General features: G+C 38.7%; 1 protein-coding gene across 8 annotated transcripts in view; it reads left to right on the top strand.

Moving 5' to 3' along the window:
- Window positions 1–20,553, top strand: part of HUWE1 (HECT, UBA and WWE domain containing E3 ubiquitin protein ligase 1) — a 154,944-nt gene that overhangs the window by 43,995 nt on the left and 90,396 nt on the right. For 7 of the 8 annotated variants that reach the window (XM_047765241.1, XM_047765242.1, XM_047765248.1 and 4 more), the window contains 13 exons: window positions 9,719–9,781; window positions 12,208–12,285; window positions 13,138–13,185; window positions 13,266–13,334; window positions 13,790–13,889; window positions 15,769–15,890; window positions 16,475–16,625; window positions 16,775–16,902; window positions 17,460–17,600; window positions 17,804–17,909; window positions 18,643–18,768; window positions 19,250–19,351; window positions 19,799–19,879. In XM_047765241.1, coding sequence (XP_047621197.1) covers window positions 9,719–9,781; window positions 12,208–12,285; window positions 13,138–13,185; window positions 13,266–13,334; window positions 13,790–13,889; window positions 15,769–15,890; window positions 16,475–16,625; window positions 16,775–16,902; window positions 17,460–17,600; window positions 17,804–17,909; window positions 18,643–18,768; window positions 19,250–19,351; window positions 19,799–19,879 — 1,315 coding nt within the window. The remainder of the gene's footprint in view (window positions 1–9,718; window positions 9,782–12,207; window positions 12,286–13,137; window positions 13,186–13,265; window positions 13,335–13,789; window positions 13,890–15,768; window positions 15,891–16,474; window positions 16,626–16,774; window positions 16,903–17,459; window positions 17,601–17,803; window positions 17,910–18,642; window positions 18,769–19,249; window positions 19,352–19,798; window positions 19,880–20,553) is intronic. The other variant, XM_047765245.1, reaches the window with a different exon arrangement.

Here is a 20,553-nt window from a genome sequence, read left to right as displayed (position 1 = left end):
CAAATGATTTATATAAATATGTAAAAGAAAATAAACCTGAGCAACAGTATTTAAGGTGTTAGAACAAAACTAATAAGCTTCTTACTTAGTTCAAAAGGTGGTGGTCTGCATTTGTTAATAGATCTTTTTTGCATGAGACTTGATATAATAGAAGCTCTCTTTGATTAAATTAGAGCCAGTAGTTGGAGGTGTTTTTTACATGATTAATACATACCATTTTTTAAAAACTAAAATGCAAAAGTCGGTTTCCTTACTTGTCTTTCTAATGTAGGGCCAAGGACTTGACTTGTAGTAAGACTGTTTAGTCTCTTAAATAAACTACAGCTATACTCAGATTTCATTAAAGTGGAGCAACAATATAAAGACTAATTTATAAAGGAACCTTAATACAGAATTAAAATCTTTATAATTTACCCTAAATCTCTTTTCCCTAGTTTGACAGTTTTTGTTTTAGCATCTTGCCTTTTGGTCTTTACAAAATATTCAGCTTAGCTTTTATAAAATAGGAGTTCCCCTTGTGGCTCAGTGGGTTCCAGCATTGCCACGAGCCATGGTATAGGTCACAGACACAGCTTGGATCCTGTGTTGCTGTGGCTGTGGTGTAGGCCGGCAGCTGCACCTCCGATTCAACCCCTAGCCTGGGAACTTCCATATGCCACATAGGCGGCCCTAAAAAGCAAATGATAATAATAATAATCTCCTTTTCAGTTTAAGCCATCATTACACATAGTATTTGTGTGTGTGTGTGTGTGTGTGTGTGTGTGTGTTATAAGGGCCACACCCATGTCACATGGAGGTTCCCAGGTTGGGGTCAAATCAGCTACAGCTGCTGGCTTACACCACAGTCACATCAACACCAGACCTGAGCCGCCTCTGCAACCTCCACCATAGCTCATGGCAATGCCAGATCCTTAACCAACTGAGCGAGGCCAGGAATCGGACATGCATCCTCATGGATGCTAGTCAGATTCGTTTCCGCTGAGCCACGTGGGAACTCCAATACATAGTATTTTAAATTATATAATTATAATACATACAACTGACATAATTGAGTTTGGGGCCAAACACACCTGACTTGGAATGTATATGCCTATCTGGTGGAAGCAAAAGAGTTCCTGCAGCAGACTGCTTCAGTCAATGTGTTTTACAGAAGGCATGGAAAATACAGTTAATCTGTCAAGTTGGTTTAGTGGAGGCCTGCTAATAGCAATATCCAAAAAGTTGAAATGTACAAAAATATCTAAGAAAACACTGGTAAGGAATCAGGGTCATTTTAATGTATCAGATAACAAAATGTCTTAAGTTGTAATGATTTTTAACTTCTTGGTTGTCACAGGAAGAGACATATATGCCTCTAAAATGAAATAGTAAGCTTCATGTTGCTTATGATCCAAACAGAAAGTTGGCTGTTTAAGGGGAAAATGTGTTTAGATCACTTCTTCACACTGTTCATGTGATTTTGGAAATATTTTTAGAGGTAAATAAGGCAACTTTCAGTATCTTTTATGAGGAAGGATTTTCTAAGAAAGACAAGTCTAGAAGCTGTTTTAAAAATTGACAGAGTGGAGTTCCCATCATTGCACAACGATGAAATGAATCCGACTAGGAACCATGAGGTTGCAGGTTCGATCCCTGCCCTCTCTCAGTGAGTTAAGGATCCAGCGTTGCTATGAGCTGTGATGTAGGTTGCAGGCGTGGCTCTGATCCCACATTGTTGTGGCTGTGGTGTAGGCCAGCAGCTGTAGCTCGGATTATACTCCTATTCTGGAAACCTCCATATGCCACCAGTGCAGCCCTAAAAAGCAAATAAATAAAATAAATAAAAATTGATAGATTTCATTATGTGAAAATATTAAAACCTCTGTATGATAAGATAAATATAGATAAAAGCTGTCTTAAACTGGGAAGAATATTTGCTCTATGTACAACAAAGGAATAATAAAATGTGTAAATAGCTCCTACAAATCAATAAAAATGTAAATAATCCAGGGGGAGAATATATAAAAGCATATGAATAGATAATTCACAGGAGTATGGAATATTTCTTTAAAATTGGCCAATTGAACAAGAAAAGATTACACTAGGAATAATCAGGGGAAATGTACATTAAAGTGAGTTTTTTTGTTGTTTGTTTTGTTTTTGTTTTTTGTTTTTTTTTTTTGAGCAAGGCCAGGGATTGAACCTTCAACCTCATGGTTCCTAGTCAGATTTGTTTCCGCTGCACCACGATGGGAACTCTACCACAACTTTATTTTAAAATACTTTTTATTTTTTGGCCACACCCACAGCATATGGAAGTTCCTGGGCCAGGGATCAAATCTGAGCCTCACTGCAACCTACATCACAGTTGCAATAATGCTGGATCCTTAACCCCTGTGCCATAGCAGGAACTTCCCTACAACTTTCTTACAGGTGCTTGATCTTTATGATATCACAAAAGATAGAAAGATTTGGTAGTGACAGTAATAGAAGTATTCTAAAACAATTGTGACAATAGAAGAAACAAAAGGAAAGTAATTATGAAGATGTATAGCCTTTCAAGCTTATTCCCTCTTGCAAATTCACATCATTGGTTTGACTTACCTGTCTATGTGGTACCATAGACAGGTACCTTTTATCCTCATGGTTTTGAGCAAATTCTGTGTTTCTTCACTGTAAGTCCTGGGAATAGCCAAGAAAATAGTGAAAATGGAATGAGAAAGTAATTTTGCTGTTGGGTAATAAACTTTTCTATAAAGCTAAAAGAAATTTAAATAGTGTAATAACAGTGGGAAAGTTTCCAGAAACGGATCCAGTGTGTAAAAATCACTGAGCTAAATCAGTCATTTCTAGCTTTTGATATAAAGTGAGAGACACACAACTATTCCTGTCAATTGAATATTTAGAGTCCATTAAATGTTTATTAATTGGCCAGATTTCAGTATTGTTGTATCAGGGAATAGAAGGCCTAAGGAGAGGGAGAGAGATGGGGAAAGCAGCCAGTCAATGGAGCAGTCAGCATGCACAATTTTTTTCCGTTACATTTGCCATCTTATGTGGGCATGGTTCCTGGCACCCCAAATCAGTGACTGTAGTAACATCAGTGATCACTGATTGCTGATCACAGATCGCCATAACAAATATAATGATGAGAAGGTTTGAAATATTGCAACAATTACCAAAATGTAATGGACATGAATGAAGTGAGTAAATGATGTTGGAAAAATGAAAGGAAAAAAAAACAGTGGACTTGCTCAATGCAGGTTTGCCATAAGCCTTCAATTTGTTTGTTTTGTTTATTTGTTTTTAAAAAAAAACAGCATCTTATAAGCACAGTAAAGCAAAAGCACAATAGAACGAGGTATGCCTGTGCATAGTCTCAATCTTGAGGTAAAAATCAGAGAAATCAAGTAACTTGTTCTGGGTGCTATTAAAGATGAACATAGTAGCTATCTTAAATCTTCCTCTTTTCACTGGTTCCTCCTATTTATATGTATATTTAAAAAGAACAAGCATGAGGGGAGTTCTATTGTGGCTCAGTGGCTAACGAACCTGACTAGCATCCATGAGGACGCAAGTTCAATCCCTGGGTTTGCTCAGTGGATTAAGGATCTGGCATTGCCATGAGCTTTGGTGTAGGTTACAGATGCTGCTCGTATTGGGCGTTGCTGTGGCTCTGGAGCAGGCCGGAGGCTTCAGTTACGATTGGACCCCTAGCCTGGGAACCTCCATATGCGGCCCTAAAAAAAAAGAAAGAAAAGGCATGAGAAAGCAAGAACATCGTTTTTTTTTTCTTGGGGCAGTGTAGCTAAAGGTTTGTCTATTTTTGTTGATTTATTCAAAGAACCAAATTTGGTTTAGCTGGTTTTCTATTTTGTCTCATTTATCTCTGCTCCAATTTTTACTATTTCCTTCTTTCTATTTGCTTTGTGTTTAGTTTGCTGCTCTTTTTCTAGTTCCTTAAGGTGGATGGTTAGGTTACTGATTTGAGATCTTTCTTTTTTAAAGGTAGGCAATTAATAGCTGTAAATTTCCTTCTAAGCACTTTTATCACATAAGTGTATCCTATAAGTTTTGATATGAAGTGCTTTCATCTCAAGGAATTTTTCTTTTGATTTCTTCTTTTACCCATTGGTTGTTAAGAATATATTTTTTAATTTCCATGCGTTTGTGAACTTTCCAGATTTCTTTTTATTATGGCTTTCTAGTTTCTTTCTATTGTCACTGGGTATGATACTTTATAAGATTTTTTCTTTTTAACTTAAAGTTTATTTTGTGGCCTAACATGGTCTATATGGGATATGTACTTGAGAAGAATGTGTATTCTGCTCTTGGGTGGATTGTTCTGTGTATTTATCTGTTATATCTAGTTGATTTAATGCTAAAGTCTTCTATTTTCTTGTTTATCTTTTGTCTAGTTATTAATGTTTTTCCTGTGTATTACAACTAATATTTTCATTATTGAAATGTTGGTTCAAATTAGTACCAACCTTTTTTTTTTTTTTTTTTTTGGTCTTTTAGCCATTTCTTGGGCCGCTCCCGCAGCATATGGAGGTTCCCAGGCTAGGGGTCCAATCGGAGCTGTAGCTGCCGGCCTACGCCAGAGCCACAGCAACGTGGGATCCTAGCCGCGTCTGCAACTTACACCACAGCCCACGGCAACGCCAGATCCTCAGCCCACTGAGCAAGGCCAGGGATCAAACCCGCAATCCCATGGTTCCTAGTTGGATTCATTAACCACTGAGCCACAGTGGGAACACCAATACCAACTTCATTTTAAGAGTAGACAAAAAGAGTTCTTGTCGTGGCATAGCAGAAGTGAATCCAACTAGGAACCATGAGGTTGCAGGTTCAATCCCTGCCCTCTCTCAGTGGGTTAAGAATCTGGAGATGCCATTAGCTGCGGTGTAGGTCACAGAGCTCAGATCTGATGTTGCTGTGGCCGTGGTGTAGGCCAGCAGCTGTAGCTCCGATTGGACCCATAGCTTGGGAACCTCCATATGCCAGGGGTGTGGCCCTAAAACACAAACAAACAAAAAAGTAAATAAAATCTTTGCTCCTGTATAGCACTTTCCTCCCCACCCCCTTCTTAGGGCCACACCTGTGGCATACAGAAGTTCAACGCCAGATGTCCAGCCCAGTGAGCAAAGCCAAGGATCAAACTCACATCCTCATGGATACTAGTCAGATTCATTTCCTCTGTGCCTTAACGGGAACTCCTTTATTGATATTCTTTATTTGATGAGACGTCATTCTCATGGTTTCCATTAGTCGTTTGTATATGATTTTCTTTAGCTCTTTAAGTATATTTAAAATAGTTTGTTTAAAGTCTTTGCTTACTAAATCTAGTTTGTGGACTTTGTCAAGAACAGTTTCTATTAATTTTTTTTCAGTTTTATGGAGATATAATTGAAATGAAACATCATGTAACTATGGTATACAACATGATGATTTGATACATGTTATGAAGTGATTACCACAGTAGGATTAATGAACATCTCCGTCACCTCACAAAATTACCATTTCTTTTTTTGCGATGAGAACATTTGAGATTTACTCTCTTAGCAACTTCGAAGTATATAATACAGTATTGTTAACTATAATTACCACACTGTATTTTAGATCCCTGATCTTTTTCATCATGCAATTGGAAGTTTATACCCTTTGACCAACATCACCCCCTTTCTCCCAACCCCCATCACTTTCCCACAACCAAATACTCTCTATTTCTGTTTCACTGTTTTAGATTCCAGATATAAGTGATACCATGCAGTAATTGTCCTTCTCTGACTTATTTCACTTGCTAGAATATCCTCAAGGTCCATCCATGTTGTTGCAAAAAGCAAGATTTCCTTCTTTGTAATGGCTGAATATTTTATTGTGTGTGTGTATTGCACATCTTCTTTATCCACTCATCCATAAACAGTTGTTTCTGTACCTTGGCTAGTATGAATAATTTTGCGGTGAATATAGGACTGCAAATATATCTTTGTCCTGATTTCCTTTGGATATATAGCCAGAACTGGGGCTGCTAGATCATATGATAGTTGTAGTATTAATTTTTTGAGGAACCTCCATACTGTTTTCTCTAGTGGCTATACCAGTTTATATTCCCACCAGCAGTGCACAAAGGTCCCCTTTTCTCTAATACTCACTAATACTTGTTATGTCTTCTCTTTTTGAAAATAGCCATTCTAACAGGTATGAGGTGATTTCTCATTGTGGTTATGATTTGCATTTCCATGATAACTAGTGGCGATACTGAGTACCATTTTATGTAAGTGTTGGCCATTTGTATGTTAGAAGAATGTCTATCAGTTCCTCTACCCATTTTAAAATCAGATTTTTTTTGTTGTTATGGGGTTGTATGAGTTCTTTAGGAGTTTTATGGTTGCAGGTCTTAATTCATTTCCAGTTCATTTTTCAAATGGCGTAAAATAGGGGTCTAATTTCATTTTTCTCTGTTATCCAGAAAACTGGTTATCCAATTTTCCCAGCACCATTTATTAAAGAAATTATATTTTTCCCATTGATTATTCTTGGTTCTCTTTTAAATATTAGTTGACTGTACATGTGAGGATTTGTTTCTAGGCTCATGATTATGCTCCATTGGTCTACGTGTGTTTTTATGCTAATACCAGCTTCATACTATTGGGGTCTGGAAAGAGTAGGATTTCAGCCCTAAATTTGCAGACTTGTCTTGTGACCTGTCATTATAATCTATCTAGGAGAATGTTCCACATGGGCTTGAGAAGAGTGTGTATTCCTGCTGTTGCATAAAACATATATACACCTAGTAGGTCCATTGGTCTAAAGTATAGTTCAAGTCCAGTGTTTCCTTCTTGATTTTTCTCTCAGTATTATCTATCCATTGTTGAAAGTGGGATATGGACATCTCCTACTATTATTGTATTGTTCTCTATTTCTTCCTTCATATCTATTAGTATATGCTTAATACTTTTTTTTTTTTTTGTCTTTTCAGGGCCACACCCGAGGCATATGGAGGTTCCCAGGCTAGGGGTCCAATTGGAGCTGCAGCCACCGGCCTACACCCCAGCCATAGCAACGCAGGATCTGAACCGCATCTGCAACCTACACCACAGCCCACGGCAACGCCGGATCCTTAACCTGCTGAGCAAGGCTAGGGATTGAACCCGTATCCTCATGGATACTAGTCGGGTTCACTAACTGCTGAGCCATGACGGGAACTACATATCCTTAATACATTTAGATGCTCCCATATTATGGCCATATAATTTAGAATTGTTATGTCCTCTTTGAATTGACCCCTTTATCATTATATGATGACCTTAATTGTCTCCCATTACAGGTTTTGAATCAAAGCCTATTTTGTCTGATATGGATATAGCTACCCCTGCTGTCTTTTGGTTTCCACTTACATAGAACATCTTTCTCCACCCCTTCACTTTGAGACTTCGTGTGTCCTTAAAGTTGAAATGAGTCTTTTTAAGGTAGCATTTAGTTGGGGCTTGTTTTTTGTTTTGTTCCATCTAGCTGCTCTGTGCCTTTTGGTTAGAAAATCAGTCTATCAACATTTGGAGTAGTTATTAATAGGCAGGGACTCAGTAATACTATGTTATTAATTCTTTTTAGGATGTTTTATATTTCCCTAGTCTCTTTCTTTTGCTGCCTTTCTTTGTGAATTAGTCGTTTTTCATAGTAGTATGCTTTGATTCTCTTCTGTTCATTTTTTGTGTACCTAATCTAGGTTTTTGCTTTGTGGTTACCATGAGCCTTACGTAAAACGTCTTAGAGATATAGTAGTCTATTTTAAGGTGTTAACAACTTAACTTTGATCACCAAAAAACTTCACTTTTTTAAACCTTACTTTTTTGCTTTTTTTTTTTTTTTATGGCCGCACATGCGGCATATGGAAGTTCCCAGGCTAGTGGTTGAATCAGAGCTTCAGCTGCTAGCCTACACCATAGCCTCAGCTCACAGAAATGCCAGATCCTTAACCCACTGAGCGAGTCCAGGGATGGAACCCACATCCTCATGGATACTAGTTGGGTTCCTTACTGAAGCACAACATGAACTCCTTAAACTTTGCTTTTGACTCCCCTCCCATCTTATGTTTTTGATGTCAGTTTACCTCTTTTTATATTGTGTATTCATTAACAAATTGTTTTAGCTCTTTTTTAAAAAAATGCTTTTGTTCTTTATCATCCACGGATGGTTGTTTACGACAGTGCTCTGGGGCTTTCAAACAGCTGCTGAGAGTGGCTGCAGTCAGTTCACAGGCATCTGCAGGGTCCAAAGCTGAGACTGAGGTCTCTATGCCTATTATCCAACAAACCGGTGGGCAAGACTTCTCCCAGTTCCCTTGGCATATGGGGCTGAATTCCAAAGGCACTTTTGTCCTTGGATGAATGCCAAATTGGGGGGGGGCAACAAAAGACATCTTATTCAGCCATCTTGCTGATGTCACTCCTCAGGTTGCTATACTGTCACATGTCTTCGCCCCATGATTGTTTTATAGTGTCTTGTTTCTTTGCATGCCTCATTTTGTTATTGAGTAATCAAGGTAATGTGGCACCTCTGGAAATCAGATCCTTGCCCTTTCCTAAGATTTATTGTTATGGTTTGTATTTGTTTAGACTTTCCTGAACTGGTTTCGTATGGTCATTGAAATCTATTCTGTTAGCTTAGTGCTCGGCTAGTGATTTGCCTTAAATTCCTAGAACTGAAAATAAAAATATCTCAGTCTTCTCCTGTGGGTTTTATGTGTATGTTGGCATCTTCAGTATCAGTACTCATTATTGTTGCTATTCCACCATGAAGTTTACAACTCTGGCTTAGCCTTCACACCTGGCTTGCCTAGATCCTAATGTCAGCCAGAGGTGTGGAAATTTAGTGCTTTCTGAGGTCTTTTCTGAAAATGTGCCCAACCTTGGGCATACATGTGGCCTCCTAGAATCTCAGGTTTGGAGCTTTTCAAAGCATCTTACTCCCTAACCTTTCTTCCAAACTTTTCGATTTAACTGTTGTTTATCCCAACTGTATGCCTTTTCCTAGGAAGCAGGGACTAATGTGCTTACTCTTGAATGTTTTGAGCAGATGCCCACCCTACCCCTGGGAGAGTTCTGAATTAGACAAAAATGATTGATTTCTCAAATGCTGTTGAAAATGTAGGCTGGGTTTTAAGCAAGATTGTATGGCTAGGGTTTGAAATTTAGAAGTCAACATTAGTGTACAGTTGAGCTATTCTCCCCCGTTACCTTACCTGATGAGTTTTTTAGACTGTGGTGGCAGAGTACAATAGTAGTAAGCAATGCAGAATCTTCTACTTTGCACTTTGGCTATGCCAAAAAGTGAGGAACTGGAGAGCATGTGATTCCACACTAGTGAGCAAGATGAGCAGGCTGAGCATGGAAAACATAGTAGTACTAATGACCCCATGGATCAGGACTGACTTTTCAGCAAGCATGACTACAGGCATGTAAAATGCATTTAGCTTGCAATAGCTGCTTATGTTCTTCCCAGTAGCATCCTCACGGAACAATAAAATTGATCTCGTTGGAGAAATCACTTTTAGGCAGACCATCTTGCCTTGAGTTTTACTTAAGTCCTTGCTTTTGTTTGCTCCCTCTTTTTGTTTGACTTTAACATTGGATGTCTTCTTAACACTGTGTTCCAAACAACCACATACTCTTAAATATTTTATATACTAATAGGCCTTAAGCAGTGTTTTAATACTGTCTTTTTTTCCTTTTCCAAGAGCTGGGGTGGAAAGGAGAATGGCTTTGGACTTGCAGAGTGTTGCAGAGACTTGCATATGATGGTAAGTAACTCTTTGGGATATGAATGTCTTTTGGCAGAGCTGTGTATGGTCTCTTTCTGACCCTTACTTTATAATGAATATATGGTATTTAAAGTTGCCACTTCACATCAGGACCTTTGAGGAACCTGAGAACAATTGAGACCTAGGATACGTTTTGTAGAAATGCTTGGGTCCTTGGTGTACTGGTGGTAAATGAAAAATCTCAGAAACACAGTATACAGTGTATGATCATACCCATCTCTTGAGTAGGAAATTGAATTTGGCAAATCAGTTTGAAAGTGATGAAAAATCCCAGAAAGTACATTTCCTTGTGTTATCTCACTGGAACTATCAGAACTCTGGGCACTCTGGTATAACTTAAGAATGGCTGCTTGGAGAACAGTTCTGCCATTTGGGTTACTGAGAACTTGAAATGTTCTTGTGCTTTCCAAGTTTTCCCCTCATGCCCTGTCTCACGGTGGTGGCAAACCCATGTTTAGGTTATGAGCTCAGGCCATCCTCCCCTCTGCTTTGATGTGTTACTGTAGAACCATAAAGCACAATTGGGTTATTAACACATAAAGCACAATTGGGTTAATTCCATGCCATGAAGCAACTATATTTCCCAGCAGATGTACTGTTTTGTTTGTCGTGTATAGGACAAATGGCTGCAATGAAATTTAGCATATTTATCTTAGCAAGCCTTTTTTCCTCTGGGAGAATGGTTCTTTTTCTGGTCATAGAAAACTGCAAACTAGAACAAGTTACTTTCCCACCTTAGCTGGTATACTTTCTTTAGTGTGCATTATATGAATGTATACTGGTTGATATGGGAGGTGATATTTGTTTGTTTTAATAATCAAAGCTATATAAATTTTAAAGGGTTTTCAGTTTAGAATTCTAATTCTGAGAAAATAGTTCTTGGGTTGGGTGTTTTTTGTTTGTTTGTTTTTGTCTTTTTAGGGCTGCACCCATGGCATATGGAGGTTCCCAGGCTAGGGGTCTAATTGGATCTGTAGCTGCCAGCCTACGCCAGAGCCACAGCAACACCAGATCTGAGCTGTGTCTGTGACCTACACCACAGCTCACAGCAACACCAGATCCTTAACCCCCTGAGAGAGGGCAGGGATTGAACCTGCAACCTCATGGTTCCTAGTTGGATTCGTTTCCGCTGCACCATGATGGGAACTCCCTAGTTTTTCATCTTAAAGTTTAGTTGAATAATTCTGAGGCTCCTTTTGTGTATCAATCTTGTTTTTGGCCACTTAGGCAAAACAGTATGGTATACTCTGTAGTCTTTTATGGTGTCTATTACTCATCTTGGTCCCAATCTATGTTGAGAAATCATGCATCATTTTATTGATATTTGGTATGTCATGGGATTTTGAAAAGTTTATCTATTTTAAAAGGAAGTAAGGCATACACATATTAAAAATTTTTTCAGTATAAAGAGTGTATAGTAATTCTCCAGCTCCAGAGACACCCACTGCTACTGGTTTCTTTCAAAGATACACTTTAATGGGCCTGCTGGATTGGCAGTCTTTGTTTGTTGTTATTATTGTTGTTGTTGTTGTTTTATTTTGTCTTCTTGCATTTTCTTGAGCCGCTCCCAGGGCATATGGAGGTTCCCAGGCTAGGGGTCTAATCAGAGCTGTAGCCACCGGCCTACGCCAGAGCCACAAGCAATGCAGGATCCAAGCCCTGTCTGCAACCCACACCATAGCTCACAGCAACACCGGATCCTTAACCCACTGAGCAAGGCCAGGGATCAAACCCGCAACCTCATGGTTCCTAGTCGGATTCGTTAACCGCTGTGCCACGACGGGAACTCCCTGGATTGGCAGTCTTAATTTGTTTTTCATGTTGCTTTTTCTAGAGCTAAAGAGGAGTTGTTGTGAGAGTCTGGTTTATATTGACTTGGTATCTACCTGTGCAGAAAAGCAGTTGGATATCATGAGAAATGATGTAGAATGGTATGGGAAGGAATATTTAAAGAATTATGGAGGTGTGTCCATGGGGCAAAGTTTGAGTAAAATATTTCAAAAAGTGGTGATACACACTAAGGTTTCCGTAATACTTTCTTCCAGTCTCGAAGTGGAACATACCTCCTTGTCTTTATCCTTCATCCTTGGATTTTTATTCATTATTGAGGGCAGACTTGACCCTCTTTCCTCTTAAGAATAACTATAGTCAAAATTGATCTCTTGCGAGAAAGAGCAACTGATAACTTGCAAGTAAGGAATATGAAAGCTTTTGGAGCTCTGGGCTCCATCCTCCTGATTTTGTGTTGTTATATCTGAGCTCTGCTAAAACAAGGAGTGAAGGCACTGTAGCTGCTGACTATGCTGCCCATTCTGCTGCCACAATGAGTTGGACAAGTGGCAAGGGCTTTAAGGGAAGATTTGGGACAAGATGGTATCTGATTCTTTCATATGTTTTATATGCAGAAATACCCACCCAGTGCAACTACACTACACTTTGAATTCTATGCAGACCCTGGGGCCGAGGTCAAAATTGAGAAAAGGGTGAGTCTCATTCACACTTGCTCAAATACAGCCTGTGATCTATAGCTGGGATTGACTTCTGTGAGGGAATGATGTTAAGCTACATTGCTGCCCTGCTAAGCTAAATAAACCCAGCAACTTCCCAGAAATGTGTTCAATGTATGCCTGGCTCTGATACCTTTGAATCTCTCTTATGTTGAAATTGCCAAAAGACAGGACTCTATTTATGAAGCACTGTTAATTTTCTCAGTCTCAGTTGAGATTTCCACCATGTAGTACAATAGTCTGGATAGTCATGGCTCAACTTTCTCTACTTTAGCCAACTTGCAAGAAGTCTATATATTGCTTACAGGGTCCTGCTTCAATTATCTGGTCGTTCCATATTCTTTGAGGAGATACAAAATTTCACTTTGGTTTAGAAGTAGGCTAGTGAATAAGATCTTTTTTCTATTACATTACAATGTATGTAATGTAAAATAATAATCGTTCTAGATTAGTGGTGCCCTGAGAACAGCTCTAATAGATATTTAGAGAGAAACCATTTTCATGGATTCATTCTTTGCTGTGAATACGGAACAGAGGCGCTAGGTATTTAGTCAGTGAAGGCTAAAAAAGGGTAAGGAAGAGTATGAAACGTATCTGACTGTGTGCATTATATTTTGATTCTGCTGCTTTCCAAGAAGCTTTCCTGAGAATATAATCTATATGTAATGGATATTTGGGGAGACTCAAAAGATACTTTGATTTTAAAAGCATTAGTTGAGGCTTCAACCTAGGGTGACATTTGTTTTTCAGATAGCTCTTGTAATTGCAGGCAGGGGAAGCTAAGGTATAAAGTGACTCCTAATAATTCTTCTGTCTTTTAAATTTCAGACAACTAGTAATACACTACATTATATTCACATAGAGCAACTTGACAAGGTAAGAGAAATCTTTGACTATTGCTTAGTTTCTTAATATTTGATTCACTTTTTGTTCCTAACTCTTTTTTTCTAATGTAGATTTCAGAAAGTCCTTCTGAAATCATGGAATCTCTTACCAAAATGTATAGCATTCCTAAGGATAAGCAGGTATGATATGTCTTAAAAATATCTAAAGGGTGTAGTTGTTACCCATATAAGATCATTGGTATGCGCTGGGGCTGGGAGATAATGTAGTCGGACCTTGGCCACATTAGCCTCTCGGGCCTTAGTTTCCTCATCTTTTATGAGGCTGATACTTACTTTCTAGGCCCTTATGAGAGTTTGAGGAAAACCAAGCTGCCTTATTCACCATGAGTATCTAATAAGTGGTTGGTAGCTCAACACTTTTGGGTACCAAAAGAGAAAACATTTAGTTTTTTGTTGTTGTTGTTGTTGTTGTTTCTCCTGCTCATTGTAATGGTGGTTAAATATTTAATTTGATTAAAAATTTAAAATCAGAACTCTTGCTAATTATCAAATAGCCTAATGAGTAAGATTTAGCCCTCAGAAAATGTAGTCACCTTTTCCATTGGTTTTCTAATTTAGGTCTTATGTCTCTACAGATGCTATTATTTACACACATACGGCTGGCCCATGGCTTTTCTAATCATAGGAAGCGATTGCAAGCTGTTCAGGCCAGGCTGCATGCAATATCCATATTAGGTAAGCGAATAACACTGTAATTAACAGGCCTTGGTTAGGCAGTTTAGACTTGATTTCCTTTTAATTTCATCTGTCTTTGTTGCTTTAAGGCTTATTGTAATTACCTAGGTGGCAAGTTACATTGTAAAATTGCCAGCATTCCTAGTTTTCACTGTTATTTATCATTCTTGGGCTCCCAAATGATGGATCAGAAAGAGGATATGATGGTTATTGACATATCACATGAGTTTAGTCTTTTTTTTTTTTTTTTTTAATGGCTGCATCCCCAGCATGTGGAAGTTCCCAGGTCAAGGATTGAATCACTTAACCCACTGTGCCAGGCCAGGGATGAAACTCCCTACAGTGACCTGAGCTGCTATGGTTGGATTCTTAACCCCACTGTGCCATAGTGGGAATGCCTTTTTTTTGTTAGTTTGTTTTTTAAATTTAGGGTGTTCAGATACTCATCTTTCCCCTGCACCCTATTTTTCCCTCTTGCCATTTCATCTTCCTCTTCTTTGGGAGTATAGTTTTTTGTTTGTATTTTTTTAGGGCCACACTTCATGGCACATGGAAGTTCCTAGGCTAGGGGTCGAATCGGAGCTACAGCTGCCGGCCTACATCACAGCCACAGCAATGCCAGATCCCAGCCATGACTGCGACCTGCACCATAGCTCACGGCAACGCCAGATCCCTGACCTACTGAGCAAGGCCTGGGATCAAACCCACATTCTCATGGATTCTAGTCAGATTCCTTTCTGCTGTGCCACAATGGGTACTCTTGGGAGTGAAGTTTTGAAATTCATTAAATAGTCAATACTGTGCATTTTACTTTTTCCTGTAAGGTGGTAGGTAGAGCGGAAAGCACATTGGTTTTGGGGTCAGTCCTGGGCTTTCACCCTGACTCAGCAGATTATTAGGCACCTATTTATTCTTTTGGCCTCAGTTTCCTCATTTAATATTGGGACAGTATGTATTTTATAAGCTGATCAGGATTAAATGAAAACCTGTAAAGCACAGGCCCATAGAAGGTATAAAATGGTAGCTGCTGTTAATATTACCATTCTTTATTATGTTATTGTTTTTCTACTCTTTTAAACACTGAATTCCTTGAAGTGAAATTCTACTGTACTATTTATGCTCAGCGTAACTAAATGAATGTGCTCAAATCTCACTAGTTTGCACTTCAGAAGGCTCTGTCCAGTATTACCTCTGTGGGATTCATTGGAAATGGATTTACACACAATCTCAAGTTTTCAACTTTTTTTTTTTTTTTTTTGGTCTTTTTGCCAATTTCTAGGGCCGCTCCCACGGCATATGGAGGTTCCCAGGCTAGGGGTCGAATCGGAGCTGTAGCTGCCAGCCTATGCCAGAGCCACAGCAACACAGGATCCGAGCTGTGTAACCCACTTAGCAAGGGCAGGGATCGAACCCGCAGCCTCATGGTTCCTAGTCGGATTCGTTAACCAGTGCGCCACAACGGGAACTCCATATTCTCAAGTTTTACTCCAGTGTCATACAAGTTTCTCAGTCTGCAATAGTCCATTAAATCTGTTCTTTAGAGCTTATGTGTTTCCAGTGAAAAACAGGAACACATGAGGAGATTAAAATGGAGGTCCATGGCATAATACTTATCAAGTAGTGATGTTATAAAAAATTAACCTTTCATTCTCTTTTCATACTTTCAATCCTGAAAATCCTAGCTTAAGACAATACCATTAATAGAAGAATGTGCTAATTTGGTGGGTATTTAGAGCTTATCACTGTATTTAATCCAGTCCTCTAGAATTCAGTGATTCTGCCCTCCTATGCTGGTGGGAAGGGAATCCTTCCCCAGAACCAGTAGATGCCAAAGGTTTGTCATTGGGCAGTGGCTTGACCACTGCCTTCTTGCCTAAAGTGTTTATTTCTCCTTTTGCAGTGTATTCCAATGCCTTGCAGGAGTCAGCAAACAGTATCTTGTATAATGGGTTGATAGAGGAGTTGGTAGATGTCCTTCAGATAACAGATAAGCAGCTTATGGTGAGTATTAATATTTTCCTGTGTATATCAGGCTTGTTATGTATTTATTTGCCTTTTGGTTTTTCTTAGCAGTTTAGAATGAACCACAAGAGGGAAGTTTAGCCCTTTTACTTCCTCCTCCTCTTTGGATATTTAGCTATAAATTTAACATATGGTGGATTTTCAGTATTATTCTCACCAGACTTTTATCTATCCCAAGCAATTACCAGTAGTAGTAGAATGACTTTTTTTTTTTTTTTGTCTTTTTGCCATTTCTAGGGCCGCTGCCATGGCATATGGAGGTTCCCAGGCTAGGGGTCGAATCGGAGCTGTAGCCACTGGCCTACGCCAGAGCCACAGCAACGTGGGATCCGAGCGGCATCTGCAACCTACACCACAGCTCACGGCAATGCTGGATCTTTAACCCACTGAGCAAGGCCGAACCCGCAACCTCATGGTTCCTAGTCGGATTCATTAACCACTGAGCCATGACGGGAACTCCATAGAATGACTTAAATTTTAGAATAGGTATTAGTAACTGTTTGGTTCAGTCATTTACTTCTTATTTAACACATCTCATGTATATTTAACTTCTGTTTTCATAGGAGATTAAAGCTGCTTCTTTACGAACATTAACATCAATTGTCCACTTGGAAAGAACCCCCAAACTCAGCAGTATTATTGACTGTACTGGAACTGCTTCCTACCATGGATTTTTGCCTGTACTTGTGCGGAACTGTATCCAGGCCATGATTGGTAAGTTTTGGTGGTTATTATCCTAGGTACCAAGAAGAGCCCTACCCTTTTGTTTGGGGTTTTTTTCCTGATTTTGTTTAACATCCTGCCAACTTAACACCAAATTCTGAGTTTGCTCTTTCTCTCCCTCTCCCAAACTTCCCTTGTAGATCCTTCCATGGATCCATACCCTCACCAGTTTGCCACTGCTCTCTTCTCTTTTTTATACCATTTGGCCAGCTATGATGCTGGTGGTGAAGCCTTGGTCTCCTGTGGAATGATGGAAGCCTTATTGAAGGTGCTTTACTTTTTTAAAAAATATATATCTGTGGGGAATCAACTAAGAGAAGGGTATAGAATTAATTGTAAGTTTGAAGTGGTTTACAGTGAGAAGAGTTAGCATAAGAAAGCTTACTCAGAAAATGTTGTACTTAATTTCACAAGTTGGCCTTCTAGTTACCTCATTAACAACTGTGAGCAGCTATTTCCATTATTAAGAATTGATCATAGTCCAGCATGGTATGATAGGAGGCCTTGGGTTCTAATTAAGATGTTGCCACATCTTATCATGACTTTAGTAATAATAGGATTTGCTATGTGCTGGGCACCAGGCACCAGCTCTTTTCTTCCTGAATATTTAATCCTAAAAAGTAATTTATGTCCCTATTACTTCAGGAGGTTGTCTCTCAGAAGTGATAGAGCTATCATTTGACAAGCGCCAAAAATCAAACATATTTTATTCTGCTATACCATGCTGTTTCCCTGAGACCTTTGACTGCATGTTTCCAAAAGAGCACATAATTTACAGCTTTGTCTTTCCATTTTATTGGTTTTACCTTTTCCTCTCCCTGATAGGTCATAAAGTTTCTTGGTGATGAACAGGACCAGATAACATTTGTCACCAGAGCCGTCAGAGTGGTTGATCTCATCACCAACCTGGACATGGCAGCTTTTCAGTCTCATAGTGGACTTTCTATCTTCATTTATAGACTTGAGGTATACAAGAAACAGTTTGCATGTACTTAAATGTAGTGAGAGCTGAGTCTGGGAACTCTTACAATAATCCTAAAGAGCCATCTTATCCCTCTTTTGTTTTTAGAAACTAATTGTATAATCTGCCTGTGACATTGTTTTGTTATAGTTGTTTTAATCTCCAGTATATGTGTAGGATTATCTTACTGTTTTTCCCTTGATCATAGCATGAAGTAGATTTGTGCAGAAAAGAATGTCCCTTTGTGATCAAGCCAAAGATCCAGAGACCCAGTACTACACAAGAAGGAGAAGAAATGGAAACTGATATGGATGGTAATAACAGTTACTAAGTCAGTATTTTTATGCTTGACATCTTCCTGTCATCCAACCCCAATTTTCATTCTTACTGATAAATGCTAAAGTGCCCAACTGACTTGAGCATATATTGTTTGCAGCAAAACAATTTTTTCTCCATAAACGATTTGTGTATTGTTCTCCACAAGGATAACCAGAAAAGGGAGGCACAAGTTGTTGGGAATAGAAATGGAAAGTAAAGCAGGTGGTGGAGCTGCAGTAGAGTTCTGCAGTCACTCCATGGTGTTAATCTGTTTTCTTTCAAGACTTAATAGCTATTTCCTTAAGTATTGGTTCATTACCTTATTCCCTCTAAAATGTAAATTCTATGAGATGAGGATACTGTTTTGTTCACTGTTATAATCTCAGGTAGTGTCTAATATATTGTAGGTGTTTAAATATTTGTTACAGAAAGATAAGGAGAATATGGACTCTAAAATGAGACCCTCTGAAACTATCTGGCTATTTTGAAAAGGAAAGGGGTGAAAAAGTTGTTGGGTAGGGAACCACCTTCAAATTATAATATCAGGAAGAAGACCAGATATTCATAATCATGTTGTTCAATGGTCAAATTTATTTTCATTTTGGGTTTCAATATTTTAATCCTCACATTGATATCATTCATCTCACCTCATAGGAAAAATATTCACAGTCTTTCTTTTGGTCGTGCCTTTTATTCAAAGTAATTTCTTTATCATAACTTTTACTTTAGTTGCAGATGTGACTATGGAAAGTAGTCCTGGCTCATCCATCTCTATGGAGCATCGGCTGGATGTTGAACTAAGAGCATCAAGTTCTAGCAGCACTAGCATCTCCTCTGGCCCTGGCCCTCGTCCAGGTGTGTAGACATGTAGATACACAGCCAGTCACACTGATTGAATTACTAAACTAGTGAAGCAGGGTGCTTTGAGGGAGCGTTAAGTGGTACATTTGAAGGTTTGCCTCTTGAGACTGGGCATGTTACTTTACCATTCCAGCATTCATTTTCTCATATTAGCATTTATTTCATAGTGTTTTATAGTTTTATCAAAATAGCCATGTCTGAGGGCAGGTAATAGTAACTGGCAATCAAAGAGTTAATCTTTTTACTTTGTAATTTTTCTTTTTACTCTAGACTTTTAATTTTAATGTAGTTTTGTGTAGTCCTTGGTGGTTTATTTTTTTCCAGCTTTAAGGCTTAGGTAAGTGTTTGTCCCAACATTCAGAGATAACCACTTGAAATACCTGCTAGTGTTGCTATAGTGTGTATGATTCTCCTAAAAATTATGTACTTGTGGTCTAATGGTGAATCCAGTATAATCCTCTTTCTCCCTTGCCAGGAGTCCAGTGTATTCCACAGCGAGCCGCACTTCTCAAATCAATGTTGAATTTCCTCAAGAAGGCCATTCAAGACCCTGCTTTCTCAGATGGCATACGACATGGTATTTGATTCTAAATACTGTCTGGAAGGGTGACTCTCTCAAAGATTGGTCCTTTTCATACTTTTTAGGAAGAGGCTATGCCACTTGGAATAACTTTTAGTTTAGTGTCACTTTTCCTAGACCTAAGGATATCATAATGATTCACCTGTTTTTTTCCTTTTCAGCTTTTCAATCTGTATTCACTTCCAGCCTGCTATCCCACTCTGTCTCTCATTATCTGTATTCTTTTATTCTTTGACCCACAGTTAAAAGGTTATTTATTGCATGGAAAGGGAATAAATAATAGAATATTAGGAAGAAACAAGTGGGGGCTATTAAATTGGAATCAATATAGATTTTTGTTCACCACTGTGTGGTATATGTAATACATTGATTGCTCCATTATCCCCACTCATCAAACTACTCCCAGACTGATGGTATTCTCCTTGACGTTTGCTTTTCTCTTAGTGATGGATGGTTCTCTGCCTACCTCCCTGAAACACATCATCAGCAACGCAGAATACTATGGCCCATCGCTCTTTCTCCTAGGTAAGTGGAGTTGATGTTTGTATCAAGCTAAAATAACAGAGTTCTTTGTGTGTTTTATACCCTTGCAGGATTTTACTATCCACATTTGTCTACTGTGTGATTATGTATCTTTCTAGTTGGTGATGAAATAGAGAAAGGTCAAAATTGAGTTTCAAATAAATATCCATTTGCAGTGTATTACGAATCATTTGTAATACATAGTATTAGTTTGCATTTGGCTTTTTGTGCCACACTTTCTTTGCAGGTGTGATAAGAAACATCTTTATTCAACAGTTAGTCCCTAACCTTGGTCTAGAAAGTCCAATCAGAATGGTTTTCATTCTCAGAATTGAATGTCAGGAGTTCCCGTTGTGGCTCAGTGAGTTAAGGACCTAATGTTGTCTCCGAGGATGTGGATTCGATCCCTGGCCTAGCTCAGTGGTTAAGGATCCTGCGTTTCTGCAACCTGTGGCTTGGATTGGGTATTGCCTTGGCTGTGGTATTTCTCCTGGCCCAGAAATTTCCATAGGTCACAAGTGCAGTCGTGAAAAAAAAAAAAATGTCACACCCATTAGCTGTACTATAGAAATTGTTTCTCTCTGTAAAAAATGCAGTTTTGGAACCTGTGGGTACTTTGTAGTTATTTGTAGACAATTTGCTTGCATTTTGACATTAGCATTACTTTGAGTACTACT

This window comes from Phacochoerus africanus, chromosome X (genome assembly GCF_016906955.1).
Source record: "Phacochoerus africanus isolate WHEZ1 chromosome X, ROS_Pafr_v1, whole genome shotgun sequence".
Classification (NCBI taxonomy): Eukaryota; Metazoa; Chordata; class Mammalia; order Artiodactyla; family Suidae; genus Phacochoerus; species Phacochoerus africanus.
Note: the sequence above shows the minus strand (reverse complement) of the source record. Positions and strands in the feature narration are given on the sequence as shown.